Consider the following 19,553-nt stretch of genomic DNA (forward strand, 5'->3'; position numbering starts at 1 on the left):
GCGGTTGAACCCGGCCGAATGTCTTATGCTGGTGTGAGCGAGAGAAGGTGGTGGGAGCGATGGGGATGCGGTGGGGGGGGGGGGGGGGGGGCAAAGAGGCAAGCAATCTGTCACCATTGAAAATCCTCTGCGTGTCTCTCACAGGTCCCGACTCGCTGTAGCCCGGCAGCGGCGGAAGAAGAGGAAATGGTGGGCTGAGAGTGGGTGGGGGGGGGCGGGTCATGGAGGACGCCGCCACTACGCACCTGTGGTGACATGATCCAGTTATAACTGTGGGTGAGCATCCAAAGGATTTCTCTCTTTTTATGTGGATGTATTAATGATTTGCACCCAATGGGAATTCCACTGATTTCACACTTCCGGGTCAGTTGCCACTGAACCAGCCACTAAAGTTTGACAAAGTTTTCTCAGGTTCAGGAGGAGCTTTGGCAAGTCTGGGAACAGCAATGCTGATGATGTCGTAGAATTGCGCATTTGCTAAACATGGTCCAATAAATGATTGCATCCCTTTGCCTCGCTGGGGGAATCAGGGGATGCAGTGAAGCTCGTTGGTTTTTCTAGAATGAATCCATATTCTGTTGTTTCTGGATTAAAAATCACCTGGGCTAATTAGATCAAAAAGGAGGTCCTCCTCCTCCTCGCGAAACGGTCCTTTAATCAACGGAAGCTATTGTTCTCCAGCCAACATACTGCTTACAGATAAACTTCCCTACACCAAGGACCAAGGGAATATTCACAAGGTCAAGGAATGTAAGGAACGTAAGCAATTCCAGTGTTGTGATGGGTAGACGAGGGTCTTTCAGATTGCGCAGTGAAGTGTCAGAAATGACTGTATTTGCTTCTGATTGAGAAGATACGGCTCTTTAGACATGTGAGGATTCCAAGAAGATTGTTTGGTTTTCTAGAGTGTGTAAGTAGGTTTAAAAACCTCAAAGTGATCTTGACTTGTAGCTGAATGCTGATGCCACTGATGTGGCGATGTCATTTTCATAATAACTTACTGTACTTCATCCCACAATGCAGAGCCATGCAAAACATTTCCACAGAGGAATTCACTATAAACCTCCCGGCTAAATTAGAAAAAAATACGGCTTTATAACTCGAAAAATAAACCCAGCTCAATCAACACAATTGGCATGTACAGTCATGGTCTGCAGCGATATACGGCCGCCTTCCTCAGCAGTGGGAAAAGGGTCACTGTGGGAAGTGTAATGACTCGCTTCCTCACCTGTAGAGCTGTAATGGATATGCCAAACGCCTGCGCTCACATTACGTCTGTTTTCTCCTTTGTGTCGTTGCGCAGGCTAGTTGAGAACTGCATTTTTCCGGTTAGCGCTCGGCGTAATGCCAAGCAGCCTTATGAGGGGGAGCAGAGACGAGGAGGTCTGTCATCCTCACATTCAATGCGACTGAGCTTTCATGGGGGCAAGGTGGTAGGACCCAACAACAACAAGAGCAACGTCTGAGGCGCAATGATGCAATCCAAAACAAACAAACTGCAACAGTAATGATTTTCATTTTCAATGAAAGTTTGCGTGAGGTCAACTTGAATGTCGTAACATGCCGCGCCGCTGCGTGCTTAACAATCTAACATCTCAATGACACACGACGTGTTCATTTGTCATTTAAACGACTTTTTTGAAATCATTGCATAATCGTGTGTAGCCCAGTTTTTTCCTTAGTTGCTGTTTTGGCTCATTATTTTACAGTCCTCTTACTTATACTACTGCTGCAGCCCTTTTGCCCCTTTTACAGGCTCAGCGTTTTCAAATGAGTCAGCTGGAGACGTCAGCCTGAGACCTTAATTAGCTTACATTAGATGGCTGCAGAAAATCGTTTTCATTTGGGAATCAGAATTCAGTCTGAATCAGACTGGCGTAGCAACAGTAACTAAGGCTGCGTGCAGCATGACATCTTTTAGTAACGTATATACCACATTCATGTCACACCTATGAACGAATTATTGGATTAAGTCTTCTATATCACCAGCGATCATTTAAAATGTCACCACATTTCATCTTGAATTATGGGGCAACCGATGACCTTAGTCCGTGCCTCTCGTGTATCAGCATGCATTCAGGCCGCGCAAAGAACTATTCATCTTTGATGAAGATGATTACGCGACGATGCCATTTCAAATCTGTTGTTGCTTTTGTAGCCGTATGTGTTCCTAGTAAGTTTAGTTGCCCAAATTCATGCCAACAAATCAGAGGCACAAACAAACTTGGACTGCCTTTGAGCTATCGTATACATTTAAACATGTACCTTTAAAGTAGCTTTAAACCATTAAGTGCAAGTAGATATTAATCCGTATAGCAAACCTTAAAAAAACACAATGTATTTAACCTTTTGAATGTGAAGTGGTTTCAGCTACTTTGAGAGACCTTCAAGTCAATAATTAAGGATATTTCAAGGTTCATTTGTGGATGATATTTCAATTAGTTCCCAGAGAAGGTCGTCCATGCTGGAACTGCATTTATCAAAGTAACACAAAGTTGAAACAAATGGTCTGGAACCAGAGGGAAGGGCACACATCGCAAACATGTCCCGTGACATCGTTTCCTGCCATTTGGCCTGAGACCAGTTACAGCACTGGGCATGAAGTCACCGCCTCGTCCTCCGTGATGGCACCAATGAGCTCATCGGGTCGGCACGAGCTGCTGCTCCTCGGTCGCCTGTGGTGGTTTTCACCCTCCTTTTGTTGGCTGCGACGCATTTAGAGATTTGCTTTTATTTTATGACTTTAGATTTTTACCTTCTTGAGGATGCACCTGCTCCATCATCTGGTTTGTGAACACAAACCGTCACATTTTATTCTTGTTTTTCTAGGCTGTTTGAATGGATTTCATGTGAAGTCTAAAACCGGTTCACCTTTGTTCCGCAGGTAATGCCGAGCCAGAGAACCAATCCTGGAGATGCCGAAGAGAAGAGATATTCTTGCCATCGTGTTGATCGTGTTACCCTGGACGCTGCTCATCACTGTTTGGCACCAAAGCGCTATAGCTCCGCTCCTCGCCATCCGCAAGGGTGAGCAGTGCACAGACGAAAAGAACTGACGATATTCCCCGTAGCACGCATTGTAGACTTGTTAGCACATTCAGCAGGCACATTATTCTCGCGTTCGCCAATTGTTGTCGTTGTTATGAAGTGAGGCATTGGGGTTAATAAGGGTTCAGCGTGAGGTTGCATGCAATCACGTGATGGTTGACGAACCATCACGTGATTGCATCACGTATTTGTTCGTCTGCACGCAATCGGATTTCGAGTTTACTCACTTTGGAACCCCCGATTCCAGGAACCACCAGCGCAGTGACACTTATCCAGTCGTTGTGAACCTCATTAGTGACAATTGTTTGGTGCACGATGAGGAAGTTAAAGATGCATTCATGCTCTCATCCAACAAGGAGTCATTTTTGATATCGTACCTTTGGATCGTTCAGGTCAGTAGCAAAAATGTCTGCTCAATTAGCTCCACGGAATATCTTCAGACCACGTTTCCTATCATGTTGGCACACCAGTGTGGGTCATTAGGGCGCAAACTCAAGAGCCTACCAATCACCCCCCAGTGACCGCAAACCGACAGTGTAAAATGTCAAGCATTCTGCAGATAAACAGACCCATCAGAGCCACAGCAAATCGATAGAGCACTTTTCCCTCTTATAATGTCACACTACCACCATAACAAGAATGCACAGTTGTCCCAAAGCACCTGGCAGTCAACAAAAGCTTCAAATGTTCTTTAATAATTAGTTTTGGTCTAATTGGTTGGCACTCCACAGTGTTACTAATACAATTCTTCACCAACAAATTAACAAAAATAAAAACAGTGTTGACAATTAAGTAGAGCAAAGACAAGAAGTCTAAATAGAAAAAAGGCTTGCGAGTGCTAACTGTCCAGCTAAAGGCCTCCTTTTGTGTGCCGTTGTAAAAGAAGCGCTGGCAGCCTTTGTCAAACATCTGGCCATCAGCTGAGCGCAGAAAAGCCCTCCTCATGTCGGAAGTGCGCCCGGAGCTCGGTGTGAACTCTGACGGAGCTCCTCATTAGCTGCAGCACAATGAAACATAAATGGCTCTCATCATCCTATTCTGTCCATTTTAACCAAAACTACGGGGGCCAGAGCGGCGCCGCCTTCGCCTCGAAAGTATTCAGTATTCATCCTGTGTGGTGTCTAATATTCAACGTGAGCAAAAGCAGTTCAGAGAAAACCGTTGTTTTTTTTTACGGTTTTACTTGCACATGGCGTTACCTGGGTTTCTGGACTCCCGATAACCAGCGTGCATAAAAGGGAAGCATCTGCCGATGCAAGCGTGTGGGTTTTGTTTGAGCAAAAAATCCCATAAATAAAGAGTAATTTATTGGTAGCAGAGTGTTCAGTCCCACCACAGTTATTCGTAGCATTTTAGGTCATGTTTAGGTATCTCTGGGGCAATACATATTCATAATGAAATGAATGTGAACATAAATGCATAAGTACGTTGCAGGAAAGTAGCACAGTGTTGCTAAGTTAGGGACATGGAGGGGCAGGAGGAGGACGAGGGAGTCCCCGGTGGTCCCTTTCCTTGCCCACCGTGCATCAGCTGTGTTTTCCTCTCACGGTGCCTGCTTTCACTTTTTGCAGCTTGTCACCATCTAGTTAAAGAGATCTTTATCATACCAGAGACGCTCGCAGTCCGCCACCACCGTCTCTCAGGTACACTTTACCCCTTTCGGGTTTAAGTCACCTGAGGAAAATATACAAAGGGCAGCCCAAGGTTACACTAATGCCTTACATGTCTTCTTATCCCCAAATCTGCAGATGACGGCGTGGAGGGCAAGAGGGAGGCAGGTGGTCAGGCACAAGACTCCAAGGAGTACTGTGCCTCAGATAAGGACATTGTGGAGGTGGTGAGGACAGAGTATGTGTACACGCGGCCTCCGCCCTGGTCCGATGTGCTGGCCACCATCCACATCATCACCCCCACATACAGTCGACCGGTACAGAAGGCGGAGCTGACGCGGTTGGCAAACACCTTCCTCCATGTCCCCAACCTGCACTGGATCCTGGTGGAGGACGCCCAAAGGAGGACGCCCCTCGTCACGCGGCTCCTGCGGGAAACGGGACTTAACTACACCCACCTCAATGTGGAGACGCCCAAAAACTATAAGCTGCGCGGTGACACTCGGGACCCCAGGATTCCCAGGGGCACGATGCAGAGGAATCTGGCCCTGCGATGGCTGAGGGAGACCTTCAACGCCAACAGCAGCCAAGCTGGAATCGTCTACTTTGCAGACGACGACAACTCCTACAGCCTGGAGTTGTTCGAGGAGGTCAGAGTCGCTGTGCACTCGTGTTTGTTTCAGGCATTCCTTACAAACTCTTGGAGAGAAAAAGACGCGGCACATTTACAGGAATTCACACTCTGGGGCGTCGCTACGACACCATTTCGGGGTTTTCAGGATGCTCGATATGTCACGGGATCTGTGTGTGAGAGGTGCTATGATGGTGTTTTGTCATTACCATAACCCAATCATAAGCATTTCTAAACTTTGGATTGTAAACCATGTTCCAAAGTTCACCCATTTCCTGTTCTGCACCACTATTGAAAATTCTCAAGCTAAATCGGCCTTCTAAATGCGGCTCCACTTGAGTCTCTGAAAAACAATCCCAGTGCAGAGCACACGGTGGGTAATTCAGGGGGTCTGGGAGATTCATTTGTTGTTTCATTCCCAGCACAAACACAGACGCCAGTGGCTTTAGAAAGCTAGAAGGCTCAGCAGCCACTCGGCTAAAAAAAAAAGTGAGAGGCTGGAATTGATCGGGGAGGCCAAGAATCAGTGAACCCTCAGCAATATGCTATGGTCCTTTTGTGCAAAGATCAGGTCAAAATTAAACCGACAGCTCTTTTAATCGGGCTCGAGGTGTCACGTTACGTCAGAGGACCGGAGACACGAGGACGTTAGTTTTTAATTTAAAGTTGCCTAACAAAAACAGCAAAATGCAAAGGCAAACAAAACCAACTAGAATTGCCACATTTGACAGACAAAGACAATGAACCTAGAAGGACACAATGGACACACACGGTTTAAACACACCGGGAAGGTGATTGGACGCAGGAGGAAACAGTCAGGGACACGACAGACAATCAAAATCCCAGCGGTAAAACACACCAGGGCAGGAAGTGAAGTTAATCCAGGGACACGAGAGGCAGAACCTACAAAATAAAACACACCGTGACACAAAGAAAGGGTAAAGCAGATTAAATATATTAGGTGAAAAATACAAATATATCACTGCCCAGCCATAAACTCAGTAGTCTACGCATCCGTGGTATATTATGCAACAAAAAAAATCACAGCAGCTGGTTTTTAGCTGGTGGAGCAAAGTTTAGTTACGTAATCAGCGCATTTGAGGCCATCCATCTCCACATCAGTTGAACTACCTGAGCAGACACGGCCTCGGTCTTCTGACTATTGGCCTCAAGTCTTGTTAGAAGCGCAAACAGGTTCCAGAGTCAATGGAGCGTCAGGTATTGACGGGGCCTGTCATTACCTTTCTCTGGGAATCAGCCAAAGTGCTCAGTCTCCCTCGGAGAGGCCCTCCGTCACCTCTAACGGGCCTATTTATGGGTCAGAGTGACGGCCCTGAGGGGAAAGAGAGAGACACAGACAGAGACAGAGTGATAAAAAGAGAAGGTGACAGGCAGGGAGGGGACTGCCACTACACAATAGCTTGCCAACACCACATCAAATATTCAGCGAAAACACATTATAGGTGTTTAAGTGTCCTGTGTGGAGACAAGGTGGGAAGATGGATGTGCTCCGCTCCATGTGTTGCTCATTGTTTTCCCCTGGTTATTCTTCATTCACAATGGAAATACATTTGTATACTTGTATATGAAATAAATTAGACCTATTTAGATGTTGCTGAGAAGTCAGCATTGGAACACATGAAATTATTAAAATCCTGTACATATGTCCTAAATAATAAATAATCAACTTTTAGCCAAACACACAACTGTAATATCCTGGAATTAGCTTCACATTTTTGCGGCTGATAACTATGCCTTAAAATGGGTGGCATGAGACTATAAAACTTTGTACAAACACATTATATTCACCGGAGTGGGGCGAGAGGAAATTTGTTGTGTTTTCATTTGCTCGGGTGCCAGAAGAAGAGGGATGTGTGCTATTTTACTCCGGCTGATATTCCCACTAGAGGCAGCAGGCGGAACACTCGTTTGCACATTTTCAGACGGGAAAACGGGCCCCTTCACATTTCCTACAGAAAGCTTGATTTATTCTGCACTTAGGTTGTCCGAACCGTGTGTCCGCGAGGGAAGCAGGTGTGTGTTTGGGATCCAAACCGGGTTCAGCTGTCGCACGTCTTCAGCTGTATTCGGGCCACACAACACGTGTAGAAGGTTTTAGCCGCATAATCACACGTATACGTGTGAGCGATCTCTCTTCCACCAATCTCATTGTGGGTGAACGTCCTGGCAAAGTCCCGCCCCCCCCGCCTCCCCCCTCCCCCCAAGCTAAAATCCACAAATTCCTATAAGTCCCCATCCCACGTAATGCTGTTCACAGTTCTCCGATCCTCTGAACTGACCACACACAGCAGCCCATCAGAGATTATACACACCAAGCTGATAGATTATATATATCCTGTGCAAACGGCTATTTGCATGTCATCCGTGCACATATTTAACACACACAATATACGCTTTAACTACGTGGACACAGGCCTATATTGCAAATATAAACATATTTTCTGTACGCATGCTCACATATTCATATAGTAACTCTACTTTATTTTATACTATATACACATTCTGTATACGGTACTTACATTTGCCCATTTATTTGGAAATAGATCGTCTCCATAGCGGCACCAGCATCATTATTTCTGCTGCATTGAGTTTGATTAAACGACTCTGCTGCTTTCCGTTCCCTCACTATAAAAAAAACGTACATTTTACGACTGCAGCCCCGGCGCCTCCTCCAGTGGCAAAGGCTAACTGAGGGAAAAAAGGGAAAGGGGAAGGGAAGGCAAAAATCCTTTGATGTTGGAAGATTAAAGGACAAAAAGAAAAAGGGGATGTCAGTGCTCCGCCGTAAAGTATCTCCTCCGCCAACCAGCGAACTGCAGCCACTTGCTCTAATGGCTCGGCTCCTTCAAAGATGGTTGTGTCTAATTATACGACGGCGGTGCAGCTGTTGAACAATATCTGTGATCCGCCTTCATCTCGCCGTGCGTCTGTGTGTGGCGCTCGCCGTCTCTCGGGAGCGAACAATGGCCGCGGCCCTCAGGACCCCCGGCTGATGCTCGAATAACGTTTCAATGTGTGCTTCTTCTCACATTCTTCACACCCTCCCGTCACCATTTCTTTCTCCCGACTCTCCTTCTCGCCAGATGAGATCCACCCGCAAAGTCTCGGTGTGGCCCGTGGCCTTCGTGGGCGGCTTGCGGTACGAGTCCCCCAAGGTGAACGCGGCCGGAAAGGTCTACGGCTGGAAGACGGTGTTCGACCCCCATCGGCCCTTCGCCATCGACATGGCCGGCTTCGCCATCAACCTGAGGCTCATCCTCTTCAAGCCGCAGGCGTACTTTAAGCTGCGCGGGGTGAAGGGGGGCTACCAGGAGAGCAGTTTGCTCCGGGAACTCGTTACACTCAACGACCTGGAGCCTAAAGCAGCCAATTGCACTAAGGTAACTGAGCCGTCTGTGGTTAAAGTTTAATGAGAATGCTAGAAAGTATTGAGGTCCCCTACAGATGAATCAAAGTACAAATACATCAATGCAAAGGTACTCCATTCCAAGTCTATTTAAAAAAAATTCCAGCCTGTGTATTTTGAGTAAAAGGACTGAGCAGTTAATAATAAAATGATGAATAAATACGTAATTTGCTTTTTGCAGGTTGTTTTGCATGATAACTCTGGGTTTTTGTGAGATTGTAATTGTGCAGCAGAGGAGAAACAACGTAAAGTCTTTTAAAAAAACATTTTAGAGAACAAAATCTTTAATGGAGGTGCTGAGGACGAATAGAAACCTTTTGTTGGAGGTCACAGGTCAAACAGGTCAGGAACAACTAGTTCAATCTTTAACAGAACACTGATATACAGGCATAGTATTTTTCTTTTCATTTTAAAATCCTAATCAAGTACAGAAGTATAATAAATGCAGAATAGTAAATAGTGCAATATTTTCCTTTGGAATAAAAGAGTAGATGTGAAAAGCTGTATAAAATGGCAAAGCCCACCTTCCACCACCTGCTGTGGACTGATGAAATAGCTGAAATAAGCTCTTTATGAATCTGCACGTAGAACCATATTGGTGTTATAAGTTTACCACTAATTCAGATTCAGAGGAAATAAAACATTATCTTGCAGTGTTCAATCTTGCATCTGACTGTGCTTGTGATTCAGGACAGATTTGAAACTGCTGGTTTCTATAATAAGATCGATCTGTCTGCAACACATTTCCTCAAGTGTTTATTCACATATGATGTTGTTAGATGCGTCATACTTACTTGATTAAGCATCTGCATCTGGGAAAAAAATTAACTTGTGAGTTAACTGCTTTGTGTGTCCGCCCCCTCGTGCCCCTCTTCAACGTAAACAGGCCAAGAAACCCAAGCATTTACTTCCGAAAAGTTGTTGCTTGTTGGAAATCATTGATTATGTTGCGCACATTGTCCACAACGCTTTCTGCACACACACACACACACACACAGACACACACACAGGCTTGAGGGCAGCAGCAGCAGCAGCTAAGCCGCTCCACGGTTCCCTCTAACGACCTTTGGTCTGCGAGGGTCACACCGCTAACCTTCTTGTTGGGCAAAGGGAAGAGTCGGCCCGGGGGGGGGGGCTCCGGCTAGCCGGGCTCCTCAACACAACCAACCCCACAGACGCACAAACACACAAAGAGAGAGCGGGGAGAGGAAGGCTTTTTCTCCCGCTCTCCCCCCAGCCTTTCAGAGGGCTAAATGAAAAGAGGGGATTCAGGGAAAGGCCGAGAGAGCGGAATTGGACTTGGGAGGAACGGGGAGGGAAGGGCCTGCACACTGATTACAGATGAGCACGGGGAACGGACTGGAGGGCGGGAGGGGTGGAGGGATAGAGAGGTGGAGGACGGGTGGAGGTGTGGGGAGGAACGCGATCGTCGCGGATCGGCACCCCTCTTCTCTTATAATCTGCCACTTCCGATGCGAGTGACTATTAACCTCCCCCAACACCTGAGTAAAGCGGGAGTGCGCTCGCGGCACATCTGAAACACGCCGGATGCATAATTCATGGCCGGCCGCCACGGCAGGATGAAAGCGAGGAGGACTCCGACGCGGCGAAGAGCGAGGAAGGATGAGCTCGGCTCTCCTGGCTCTCCTCCCCTGTTCCCGCCGCCCTCCTTTCCTGGAAGTTTGTCCTAATGAAGACTCCAATAGCATAACCCAGGAGAACCGTGCAAAGAACTGTAACGCCACTGCAGGGGCCCATATATATATATTTATATATATATTTATATATATATTTATATGTGCTGTGTCAAAATGTCATTTGAAGGTGGCCATCATCCTATAGGGGCGGGAGAGGACTGTGCACAGGCCGAGCTGAAGGGGCCGTGTCATATTTGGTCGCTCTTCACTCACTTCTAATGCAGGGTTCACGCTCAAGTAGCTCTTTACACACAGACAGCGCCGGCGGCGCGGCGTGTACTGAAAGAGCTGCGAACAGAATGGACTATTTTGGAAGAAGGCGAGGCGGGGAGGGAGCTGAAAGGGATGAGAGGACTCCACGAGTGCATTAAGGGAACAGCGTGGCCCTAATGTTGCTGTTGTTTGTGTTGTTTTTTTTCCTCAACAGATACTTGTTTGGCACACAAGAACGGAGAAACCCGTCCTTGTCAACGAGGGGAAAAAGGGATTCACAGACCCCAATGTGGAGATTTGACCGTTTTCCCGTCAGAACGCGGTAATTAATGATGCTGATGAGCATTTTGACAAAGTCTTACGGACGAGCAGCTGTTTAAATTTATATTTACTTTTTTTCTGCATTCATAATCTGTGTGCTTCCTGTTTGGGCGTAATTACAGCAGCCGGTGTCCATTAATAAAGGCCACCTGTGAAATAAACAGGTTAAATTAACTTAATTAAGGCTTATCTTAATCCCTTCATTGCAGGTGGTTGGCCTTGGACCCGTGGAGGAAGAAAGCTGCGAGCGCTCATGTCTTAATCATCAGAAAAAAGAAAGAAACGGGGGGCTTTAATCCTCTTGACTAAATCTGACATTTTTTAAAATATGGCCTCAAAACAGTACAAATGTACCATATAAAAAGCACAGATGAGCAAAAGGCGGGAGTTATTTGTCCGGCCTACAAGTGGAGTGCAGAGGAGACGACATAAAGGACGCCTCAGAGGGTCAGCGAGGACAGACGTGACCTGCACATTCACAGTACAGCGGCCCGCTGAGGACAACCCGACAAAAGAGACAGCACAATATGTCGAGCGTGCAGCCGGCGGAGTCAACCAAGCAAGCAGGTTAAAGAATATCCTTCAACTCCAAAACACTGGGGGGGGGAGAAGAAACACGATGCGCAGATCTGCACACGGTTCGTGAGAGAAATCTGGATTTTAAGGACACAGTCTGCATCATCGGCCTGGAAATAAACACGTCTCCAAGGACGACCCAAGTCTTGTGTGGATTTGACTTTGGTGCAATCGCGAGCTTAGCAAGGGGGAAGAATGTTCTTTTGATAACTATAAAAAAAAAAAAGAAGATGTTTGCTCTGAGTTGTTTCACAAGCACCTGACTTGCTAGTTCAATACTGCTGACTCTTACCTGCATTTACTCTCGGGTTATCATTGTTCATTTTACGGTGTCATTATAACTTCTGCATTCAAGCCGCCCCCCGTGCACTCGAAGGGAGGCCGTGGTCTGAAATGAAACCCCTGCCGTGCTTTGAAGCCGAAACGTAGACGCGTGTGTGAATAGTAATTCAACATCACAACAATCGGATGACTGATGACAACTTTTGACAAAAGCATTGTACTTAGTGTATTTATTTATATTTAAAAAGAAGTATATCCCGCCCCCACACCGCCGCCCACACGACAAGGCACAGGTTCACTCTAGGTCAAACACATGGGAAGAGTAATAGCACATCACCGATCTCGTACGAGTGATATTCGACTGCACGGTCACATGTCCACAAGACGCCATAAATCAAAGGCCAGCATTTTCATTTTCAGGTTGCTCTGCTCTCTAAATATTCACTTTACCATTAGGTGAGGGACACAAAAGTCCAAAAATATCAATTCAGATGCCGAAACTCACCATCCAATAGCTGGCGTGAACTCTGAAGGACCTATTAAAACAAATAATTGTGTTTTATGAAAACTTTACGCGTTACTCTCACATGACAGCCGGCTTAAAAAAAAAAAAGGCACACAAATGAATCTTCCTTAATGATTTGGTGGCCCTCTTCGGTATTGTGGATTGATGTCTCGTGGTCATCACCGGTATCACGATCCATCTGTTATCAACCGGATGAAAGAAGAGGGCGGACGCACCTCTGAGGACAGTAACAAAGTCATTCTGCGCCGGAGACAACAGAATTTCCCCTCTACTCGATTACTCATCCGTCTAGTGAAACACTCGCTGGTGGTTCTTATCTAACGTCGGCCGGCAGAAGCAGCTGGAGATAATTCAAACACTGAGCCTTTGTATCGTTGCCAGATTATCTCCGTGCTGCCCCCCTTCAACAAACACAACCCAAAATACTGCATTAAAACTTGGGGCCTCTCGGACGGGGAAACTGTGCTATTACATATTTCTCTTAGAATATGATAAGATACACATTTGGGCAATTGGCTGTATTATATCTCTCATCCGACTGGCTGTTCATGGACTGCATGATATTACACTGCGCAGGGACCGGACACGGATATCACATCTTGTCTCCCATTATTTATTAAAGAATCCAATCTAATATATTTATCCATGTATTTATTTTATGTGAGGATGTGCATCTGAATCACAGCAGGGGGGGTTTTCCTCCTTAAAGCTCTATTTTTCAGTGCTCTCTTAAAAAAAAGCATGCGCACAAAATTGAACAATTATTTTACAGATCAATAACAGGGTTGCGCAGACACACACACACACACACACACACACCATCTTCTTTATAGCATTGCTGTTTAAGTTCTACTTGAGTGGTCATTATCGACTTTTAATCTAAATAACTGAATCCACCTGAATAGTTTTTAGTGCTGAAACAAACCAAGTGTCCGAATTGCATTTAAAAGACTTGACTTGAACACTACAGGTTGTCTTGGAATTGAGTGTGTTGTCCTTGTATCATTTACCTTTGGAACAAAGCTAAACTCTTAACTTGCGTCGCTATTGTCAAAACGCAAGCGAGGTCAGCATGCGGTCGGATACGAATCTGTGATTTTAATCTCTGTGGTGTTTCCCGAGGCGGCAGAAACAAATCAAAGGGCTTCACCTTTGACGCGACTTTATCTGATTTGGCGTGTTTCTGACGTATCAAGCAATACGTGAGAGGCTCACAAAGAGTTGATCAACCTCAGCAGTGCAGGTTATTCAGTATTTAATGTCAGTAAAGGAGCATTGCCCTCTGAGGGGCTTCTCTAAGGCACAATACACACACAGTCCTCTCTTTTCCTCATCTCCACCCCCCCCCCCAGTCTCATGTGATTCACATTTTATGCATGTGACTCTAATGGTTGTTTATTTGCCACAGCGATTCTGTCTCAGAGAAAGATGTTAGTTGAATCAAGAGAAATAAATAACTGAGAAAAAGCTCGCCCGTGTTGGAGTATTGTTTCCATTTTGCTAAGCGATGTTGCAGTCGCCTCACACACACACACACACACACACACACACACACACACACACACACACACGTGACATTTTGATATTTTTCATTTTCATGAACAGTGGGTTCGTAAAAACAACGTGTACATTCCTTCATATTGAATTAGTGATATATTAATGAATCCGGGTCTGTTATTGCGCCATGAGAAGCTGTATCGGTTTCTTTCTTCTGTCCTGACCGACAGATTATCAAAGGGATCAAAAATAAAGTTTGTAGTGTTATAAGGGGACAATGTCCTAAATAAAAAGGTAATTATATAGTATGGCATAAAATACAACTTTGTGGTATTTTATTCATATTACAAAGTGCACTAGGACATAGAAAAGCAATAGTATATCATGTCATTAGACGCGTGAACATATTATGGTTAGGTTTGGTAACCATAGGTTATGGTTAGTTTTTTATTATCATTTTATTTCAAGCGAGGGTTCATCAAAATAATAATATTGTATGTTGAAAAAAGCCGCAGAATAAGCCGAGGGCAGTCATGAAAATAGCATATTGAAAAAAATGTCAGAATAATATAACATTTCAATAAAATCATGAAAAAGGTAATCAAGAACTCATACTTTGTATTGAATCAATAAAAGTCACAGTATCATAAAATATTGTATTGTATAGTACCAAGAGTCACAGTATAATGTGTCAAATAGTCAATGCATAATACATCTGAGAGAGCCAGGAAAAAGCCATTAAGAAGTTATACTGTAGTATGCTGGAATTTAAGTTATTGTATAATAGGTCAAAACCAGTAATGAAAAAGTAATTGAGTAGTACGTCAAAAAACTTCAAAAACAGAATTGAAGCCAACGGGTAATTACTCATTTTTATGACATGCTACACTGTGGCATTTACTACACTGTAATATGTTTGTCAATCATACACGTCTCTGCTCTTTGAATATTTTATCCTGACATTCAATGCCGTAATATTCTTCTTGCATTATGATGGAATACTATATCATGATATTTTAATGGAACCTCCAAGAATTATTATAATATGATATTGTTATGACTATTTTACGGCATACTTTACTGACACCTTTTTATGACAATCTGATGACATACTATATCATGGCAATTTTTATGATTCTTTTTTTTAATTATAAGGATATTTTTATTGATATTTTGGATTTTTAGGCCTCGTCCACATATAACCTGCCATATCGACACATGTCAAAATACCATCGAATAAACGGCTTATTCTTCAAATGTCACAGCACCGCTTCCTTGTGGCATCATTCCCTAAAGAAAATAGGTGGGATGTGAGGCTGGTAAGCAGGCACCACACGTAAAAGAGGAGAAAAGACACTCTGCAAAGACGGCTTCTGATCTTTACTTCTCTGCAGGAGTTCACAGCGGGATCACAAGAGGGTACATCTAAAAAGTAAGCAGGTTTGTATCAAACAGGCTCTCAGTGTGCAGCACAAATAAAGCAGTTCACAAGCTTCCTGACAGACACGGAGGTCACGCCGCCCTTTGTTAATAACCCTTTTCACGGAGCAGAGATTATAAATTACGTCTGCAGAGATTTTACAACCCTTTGTGACAATAGAAGAAGAAGCCTCGTGGTTCCCGTGGAAGCATATGAATGCAAGATAATGGCGCTGTTAAAAAAAAAAAAGGGTCCAATAGAATGTCACAATAAAACAGTCCCTGAGTCAGAGCCAGGGACCTCCTGCCGTGACGGCGTCTCACTGGACATCGACGGTCATGCCGTACTCGCCGCCGCCGGAGAACTGAATCCTGCCGTCAGTTTCCTGCTCCTCAAACACTACGACCTGGAACAAAGCGCCACGACGCACGTTAAGGTGACGGTCATGAAAGGAGCGCGGGTGTAAAATGGTGATCGGTGTCTTCTAGACAAAGAAAGTGATTTATTGAGAAATGTATTGGTGCAAAGTTACTCGTTTGTGGTATTTAACAGAGACAGAAGTACCTGGTTGTCCCCCCTGTGAAGCCAGGGTCCCGGGACATACAAAGTCTGCTGAGGGCCGATGGACCAATAGCGACCCAGATTCTTGCCGTTGACAAACACCACACCTTTGCTCCAGCCCTGTGAAGACAAGCGGGGACTGTTACCCATGACAAGTTCAGCCAATAAAATGAAAGGGTAAAAAATAAGAAACTACACCGCGTGTCAAGCACTCCTCAACATGTTTGTGTATTTTGCTTAATACGTCGGGAGATTGTTGTCATTTGCAGCTCTTTGCTTCACTTCTCCACATCTGGCCACTTCATTTTGAGCTTCAGCAACGGAAAAACAGCGCGAGAGTCACAAGCCAAAAAAAAACCCCAGAGAGATGCAGCCGGAGGGTGCAGAAGCACTTATTCAATCAAGAACAGCATTATGTAGCCTCGCATATGAATGGGATCGTCATCACAAGCTCGTTTTCTGTAAGGAGCCATTTGCGTAATATAATAATATAATACATTATTGTGCAAACATATCCAATGAATTAGTGCGCCAGCTCTCTCAATACAGCTCTGTGCACAAAAAAAGGGTCAAATCTAAATTCACACTCAATCTGAATTTCTAACGCTGCTACTCACAGGCAGTTTGATGAAGGTGTCTTTAGGAGAGCCGCTCACATGGAGTTTGCCCTGGAAAAAAGCCGGGAAGGTGGGCTGCTGACGCATAGACGCCCAGTGGCCTGAACGGCACAGACTGAAAAAGAAGAATACAATACATTGCATCGGTTATACGCCCACAGTAAATATCCAGGGAAAACTATAAGTTATTCGTTTTCCTTCAAGTAAATGCAAAAGGTTGCCGTGACAGAAGAAAAAAAAAAAATCTTCCTGTTTTACCTTTTTAGGTTTCACTCATAAAAGGGGCTTCAGGCAATGACATTTCCAAGAGGAGAAGAGATTGCAATTGTTCAGCACATTTAAAGTCCCACAAAGACTTGAAAATACATGTAGATATTCCACTAAGTACACACTTCTGAATTGAGATAGAAGGTCAGCCAATCCTGCTGACCTTAACGCATTCAACAAATATGTGCTGCATACAAAGGGTAAATAGTACAAGATAACACAGAGAAATTGCAAATATCAACAAAGATGGAATGATCACGAAGGGTCATGGGTGACGTTCCGACTTCAAGCCGGTGTCAATGACACTGATGTTCAACGGGATTATCTGCACACGGTGTTGTAATGCAGTTTTGTCTGTTTGACTCTGTCTCCGAGGGAAACGCTGGGTGGATTAACAGAGGTGGTGATGACATTTAGCACACGGGTGGGAGCGGGCTCACAGGTGAGTGCATAGCGATGGGACACGGGTGCGTTTTTGACCGCGCCTCGACGTGTCTCGGCCTGGCGCGACTCATCTCCCCCGTGCGGTATCCTATCCTGGAACCGTAATGAATTAACAAGAACGGGGCTAAGGAAAATAAATTGGGCAGCCAATGGTTTTGCGTGTTCCCGTTTGTTTGTTGATGGTCCATCGGATGGAGTCAAAGCCACTGCACACGGGGTCATGCAGCATGATCTCGTGATATGAAAACACCACGAGGGAAATAGATTTTCTCCTCAGGGTGCAACCGGGTTCCTAATGCTCGGCTGTTGTGAAGGAAATATCAATGTTTATTATGCGATGGGTGTCCTATTACAGAAAAACAGTTTACAAGAAATGTAGCAGCCAAGAAAACAAAAGGGGTTTGAACATCGGAGGATGTTTGCTAAACTAATGCTTGGAACTAAACATGTTCCGGTTCCACCTGCAGCACTGCTTACAGTTTTGGATGTCTAACATGACACGCACGATCGGATGGCTGTGTTATGATTTCTGCAAACTGCAACATGTTCCCACTGTGATTGTGTCATGAAGTCACGGACCGGATTGAATCAGGAGCCGGCAGGTGTAATGAGAGAGGAACAGAGAGATGGAAGAAACAAACCTGTCTACAAAAGCTGGCTTCATTTCCAAACTACGAATTATGAAGTCACGGAGAGGCCGCTTGTTGAACTCGATATCCCCGACAAGACCTGAAAGGTGAGGCAAAGCGGCTTCAACTGGATCTTTAGGTTGTTGTTTTCATTTGTTTGTTTTTTTACCTTAACCTTTAAATTAATCTTTTCCTCAAAGCTGACGTCCTGAAAGGACAAACATGGTTCTATAGCAACATAATTCCCCACGGTCACTGCGCTACAGTAAACTACCATTCATTTTCTCAATTTCAACTCTTTAAATGAAAGTATGTTTATGTAATTTCAGTGTTGCTGCAGTGCTGGATTATACAGTAGTAATAATCCTAGAGGAAACCACGAAAGCCAATTGCTCAATTTGCCCCAGAACAAACATGGGAAAATTGCTCAATCTGGAAGTAAAAACAACAATTTTTAAGTCAAGGCTCTAAATTGACAGTCTGATCTAATAGAAAACATGATTTAATGCTTTAAAAGGACATAAATTCAAACATTTGATGGGTTTCAATAAGGACATTTCTGTCTTCAATGATCTGAATGTCTGTATTTTGGCTGCATAGTTTAATATAGCAGCGGTTTAATCTCCAAGATAAAATTGTAAAACTCGCCATATGCATCAACACATGCAGAATGATCAAAAAATATGAAGCCAATATTATCTTTTGAGTTGCATAAGGATTAAGATGATGTTAATTAGTTTCCTTCAAGGTATTTTAGCTGAATGGAGTCTTTATCAGTTTAAAGAACGTTTGTACCTTTGCGCTGCTCATCCAGAGTGTTTCCATAATTCACTCTTCCACAGTTCTCCACCAGTAAACTCAGAGTTCTTTTTCCCTTTAAAAAGAACGATAAATAAAAGATGAGATGCATTACTGAAATATAGCAGGATTCCTCAATGCAAAAGTATGACACTTTGAAACAAAGGAGTCTGAAATTCCTTTGGTAATTGATCAAGGCCGCTCTGAGTCTGCACTTTTCTGAGAGGTCGAAGTAGACTATTCAAATTTGTTGTGATAAACAGTCATTTGAAGGTTTGCTGTTGGCTAAATAAAGAGCCCCTGCTGCCAAAAACCATCCATCAGCATCCCCGCAGCTCTCACACGCTGTTGAATATTAACAAAGTTTATGCTTTTGAAGGTAGCTTACAGTACACTAGAAGGACACACAAACACACACTCACACCCACACACACACACTACCTTCCCATCAGGGACTGCAAGTTCTTGAGTATCAAAATCCAAAACACCAACAAATGTTTGCCCACAAAAACCTGTGAAGAAAAGGAAAGAGAAACGATAAGCAAGAAAAAGAAATGCATTTGTGTTGCTAATGTGACCAACGTCAAGTTACAATAAGAAAAGGCTCTGCAGAGTGCACAGATTACTGATTTCATGCACAGCACACATTAATGTGAATGAAATATACATTCCTCCACCGTAACAGAATGGGAGCGCCGGCCCTCAACGGCGAGCATTAATGCATTTGTCTCAACATTACCCTCCTCCTCTCTTTCCCTAAAGACAAACTTTTAGAACTCACGGCTCTGAGCAAAGTGTGACATAATTTAACACCATGGCAACTGGTGCAGCCTGAGCTTGTTAATTGTCCTCCTCGAGCACACGGAGCAGAGGTGTGACTTCAGTTGGCAGGTTGCCGCATGCCGACGCTCTCACGGGGAGTGAGAGTGTGTGGTTAAGGATTGTGTCGATGCTCGTCTTCCCGTCGTTACCAGTGCTCTGTCTCGAAC

General features: G+C 44.5%; 2 protein-coding genes across 7 annotated transcripts in view; one reads left to right on the top strand and one right to left on the bottom strand.

Annotated features, from left to right (window-relative positions):
* Positions 1-13,798, top strand: part of LOC120815825 (galactosylgalactosylxylosylprotein 3-beta-glucuronosyltransferase 1) — a 55,264-nt gene extending 41,466 nt beyond the window's left edge. For 2 of the 6 annotated variants that reach the window (XM_040170847.2, XM_040170863.2), the window contains 6 exons: positions 2,885-3,027; positions 4,620-4,691; positions 4,797-5,308; positions 8,394-8,690; positions 10,841-10,948; positions 11,157-13,798. In XM_040170847.2, the coding sequence (XP_040026781.1) occupies positions 2,916-3,027; positions 4,620-4,691; positions 4,797-5,308; positions 8,394-8,690; positions 10,841-10,927 (1,080 nt within the window). In that variant the 5' untranslated portion in view covers positions 2,885-2,915 and the 3' untranslated portion in view covers positions 10,928-10,948; positions 11,157-13,798. Of the gene's footprint in view, positions 1-144; positions 277-2,884; positions 3,028-4,619; positions 4,692-4,796; positions 5,309-8,393; positions 8,691-10,840; positions 10,949-11,156 lie in introns of all 6 variants that reach the window. The other 4 variants (XM_078108276.1, XM_078108279.1, XM_040170837.2 and 1 more) reach the window with 3 other exon arrangements.
* A 343-nt stretch (positions 13,799-14,141) lies between these two features.
* The window catches only part of LOC120815814 (beta-galactosidase-1-like protein 2), a gene marked incomplete in the record, with an annotated part of 16,314 nt that continues 10,902 nt past the window's right edge, over positions 14,142-19,553 (bottom strand). Inside the window, 7 exon segments of the mRNA XM_078108260.1 lie at positions 14,142-15,654; positions 15,813-15,929; positions 16,427-16,541; positions 17,779-17,866; positions 18,562-18,640; positions 19,006-19,076; positions 19,536-19,546. Coding sequence (XP_077964386.1) covers positions 18,625-18,640; positions 19,006-19,076; positions 19,536-19,546 — 98 coding nt within the window.

The sequence above is a fragment of the Gasterosteus aculeatus genome, chromosome 1, assembly GCF_964276395.1.
Source record: "Gasterosteus aculeatus chromosome 1, fGasAcu3.hap1.1, whole genome shotgun sequence".
Taxonomy (NCBI): domain Eukaryota; kingdom Metazoa; phylum Chordata; class Actinopteri; order Perciformes; family Gasterosteidae; genus Gasterosteus; species Gasterosteus aculeatus.